The sequence below is a fragment of the Lipotes vexillifer genome, unplaced genomic scaffold (assembly GCF_000442215.2).
Source record: "Lipotes vexillifer unplaced genomic scaffold, Lipotes_vexillifer_v1.1 scaffold163, whole genome shotgun sequence".
Classification (NCBI taxonomy): Eukaryota; Metazoa; Chordata; class Mammalia; order Artiodactyla; family Lipotidae; genus Lipotes; species Lipotes vexillifer.
The window spans coordinates 1,344,488-1,348,120 of NW_006788722.1; the positions used below are offsets into that span (position 1 = coordinate 1,344,488).

Sequence of the window (3,633 nt, forward strand, 5' to 3'; positions counted from 1 at the left end):
GTGAGAGGCGGCGGCAGGGAGAGGCTGCGGCAGTGAGAGGCCCGCGTACCGCAAAAAAAAAAAAAAGGACAAGGAGTGAAGTGGGGAAGAATCTTTAAATTGTGAAAAGGATAAACAGAGTAGTGTTCAGAGATAAAGCAGTATTTGAGCAAAAACATGGTGGGCATAAGCCATATAGATAATATTGAGGGAAACAGCATACCAAGCAGAGGAAATGAAACCCCAGATGTGGAAGCCTCAGATGTCTGAGGTACAGCTAAGTGGCCAGGGAAGCTGAAGCAGAATCAATGAGAAGAAATATCAGAGATGAGGTTGAAGAGATAATAGGGGTCAGATGCCATAAAGGCTTGGAGGCCACTGTAAGTACTTTGCTTTTCACTCTGATTGAGATGGAAACCACTGAAGGGTTTTCTGCAAAGGAATAACCTTTTACTTATATTAAAAGAAAAAAATTAAAAAGTCTTGCTGCTTTATGGAGAATAGTATTACATGAGGTATGGGTAGAAAGCAGAGCAATACTTGAGAGGCACCGCTCCAAGTGAGAGAGCGTGGTAGCTTGGACCAAAGTGGTGGCAGTGGATGTGGCGAGACACAGCTGGTCCTGGATACCTTCTGAAGGTGCGGTAACTAGAATTCTTGATGGACTGTATGTGAGATAAGAGAGAAAGAGTAGTTGAGGATAATTCCAAGATTTCTGGCTCAAGCACACCTAAGAGTGGAGTTTCCTTCAACTGAGATGGAAATAGCCCAGGTAGAATAAGCCTGATTGATGGCAGTTATCAGGAAAAAGTTATGAACAGAGTTATCAAGTAAGCAGCTGAATATATGAAACAAAATTTCAAGTGAAAAGTGAAAAGCTAGAGATAACATTTGTGAGTCATCAGCATATAGAAATTTTTTTAAAAGCATGACACTGGATAAGATTCACCAAGAGAATGAGCACGGACAGAAAAGGAAAGTGATCTAAGGACAGAGCTCGGGTTCCTCAATGTTTACAGGCTAAAGAGAAAAGGAGGACCCCAAAAAACAGAGGAAGAAGTAAGACCAAAAAGGCAAAAGGAAATCATGAAAGTTGAGTCCCTGTACTATTGATACTTTTGCCAGGACAGAGAAATTTTTGTCAAATCCTACTTATTGTGTCAAAACAGAACTGCAAAACAACCCCTCAACTATGTGGAGGTCACTGGTACCCTTAGTAAGGTCAGGGTCAGTGAAACTTCCTTGTTGTCGGTCTGAGAGAGAAATTAGAAACAGCAATATAGAGACAACTCCTTCAGTTAGTTTTCTTGTAAAGGGTGGCAATAAAAATGAATTTTCACTGAATGGATTTATAAGTTGAAGAGTTATGGCTTTCTACTTGTTCATTTTCAATCTAAGAGAATTAATAGATGATGAGAATAATTCATCAGAGAAAGATGGAAGATAGAAACATGATCACCGATGGAGCAGTTAATTGGTAAAGAGGGGGAAAGATCTAGTGTGCCACCAGAGGGGCTGGCCTTTGATAGGAACAATGACAGTTCATCTTTAGAATGAAGAGGGAAGACAGATACTGGTAGGTAGATAGATGTAATGGTAGGAATTTTTAAAAAACTTTATGGCTGCTTCTATTTTCTTAGTGATGCAAAAATATCACACTTAAAAGTAAGGATGAAGGAGAGATCTTTCAAATACTTAATTAAGCTATTTTTTACCTGGAAAATTCAATTTTGTTGAATGTCTCATTCTCTGACGTTGCAGCAGCATGATGCATCTCTTAAGAGCACAGACTCTGTGGACAGACTGCCTTGGTCTGAAACCACTTCCATTACTTGCCCTTATGATTTTGCATAAGTTAGTTATGCTCCCGAAGCCTTTTTCTACACTTGGAAAATAACAGTATCTACCTCAAGGAATTTTTGGAAGATAAAAAGCTAATTTATATAAAGTGCTTAAAAGAATCCTTGGCACATAGCAATCACTAAATATTTGCTATTGTTCTTATTAAGGAATTATGTGCCACAAATCCATTCTGTAACAAAGTAGGGCAAAGGCAGGTATACTAGGGTATTACTTGTGTAGATTTTCTTAATACACAAAGTAAAATTTGTTGCTAAACTTGATGCTAAATTAGAAGTGAAACTTTATATCCTCATTAAACAGCATTTAAGAACTTCACTTACACAGATGACTTCCCATTGCGAGGATCTTTGAATGTTGTTGTTCTTGTATTATGATCAACAAAGTACCTAACGCCTTCCCGGGTATACCTAATTTCCCAGCCTTCTGGCAGGGGTTCTTCATTCTGTAGGCTAAAAGATAAAGTTACAATCACAAGGCGATCATTTTCTAGGTGCTAAAAATGTCTGAATCAAGGTTTACTTGTTTCCATCTTCAGACATGTGTAAGATCACTTAAGTAAGGCTGCAGTATATACATACCCTTGAGTTCTGGGATCCTCCCACTGGGTTGTTTTTGTGTTATGATTCACAAAGTAAACTCTGTCTGTTGAATCCACTCTTTTTTCTAAAAACAGAGTGAGCGTAGCATTTAATAACTATTTGCTATATATACATTTCAGGTATTTTTACCAACAACATATTAGCTTACCCCAGCCTGGTGGCAAAGGCCCATATGGGTCATTTTCTGCAGCTAACATTGAAGCCTAATTGGAGAAAAGGGTTGGGAGGAGAAATTTAAAAAACAGGTTTTTAATATAAAAGCATAAACTGAAGCACTTGGCAGAATCACATTTTATAGTAATTTTCTAAAAGACACGATAAAGGAATGTGAATATAATAATTTCAAGACACAAAGTCCTAAAACTGTCATGAGTTAAGAGGAGTCAATTAAGTGATAAAATTAATAGTTTTTCTAAAATGATTTAGAAATAATATATTGACATCAGTACTTTAATCTCTTAGCCCTTCCATAATAGTCCACAGGAGTGAAATGACATGAGAAAAGAGCATATAGAAAATTATAGAGTTAGGGGGTGTGGGTTGGATCCCTGATCAGGGAGCTAGGATCCCACATGCCTCGCCGCCAAAAAACCAAAACATAAAACAGAAGCAATACTGTAACGAATTCAATAAAGACTTTAAAAATGGAAGAAAAAAAAAAAAAGAAAGTTGTAGTGTTAAAATGAGGTAACATTATTTCTTTAAAAATAAAATAATTATCACAGTTCTCTAAAACAAATGCCTAGACTGGGAGGAAGATGGCAGAAGAGTAAGACCAGAGATCACCTTCCTCCCCACAGATACATCAGAAATACATCTACACGTGGAACTGCTCCTATAGAACACCTACTGAACGTTGGCAGAAGACCTCAGACCTCCCAAAAGGCAAGAAACCCCCCACGTACCTGGGTAGGGCAAAAGAATAAACAGAGACAAGAGAATAGGGACGGGTCCTGCACCAGTGGGAGGGAGCCGTGAAGGAGGAAAGGTATCCACAAACTAGGAAGCCCCTTCGTGGGCAGAGACTGCGGGGTGTGGGGGAGAGGGGGGAGCTTCGGAGCCACAGAGGAGGGCGCAGCAACAGGGGTGCGGAGGGCAAAGCGGAGAGATTCCTGCACAGAGGATCCGTGCAGACAGGCACTCACCAGCCCGAGAGGCTTGTCTGCTCACACGCCGGGGCGGGCGGGGGGCG

At 39.8% G+C, this 3,633-nt stretch overlaps 1 protein-coding gene across 1 annotated transcript in view; it reads right to left on the reverse strand.

The window, feature by feature from the left end:
- WWP1 (WW domain containing E3 ubiquitin protein ligase 1) overlaps nt 1-3,633 on the reverse strand; it is an 81,189-nt gene that overhangs the window by 28,325 nt on the left and 49,231 nt on the right. Inside the window, 3 exon segments of the mRNA XM_007461724.1 lie at nt 2,163-2,291; nt 2,421-2,505; nt 2,590-2,644. Coding sequence (XP_007461786.1) covers nt 2,163-2,291; nt 2,421-2,505; nt 2,590-2,644 — 269 coding nt within the window.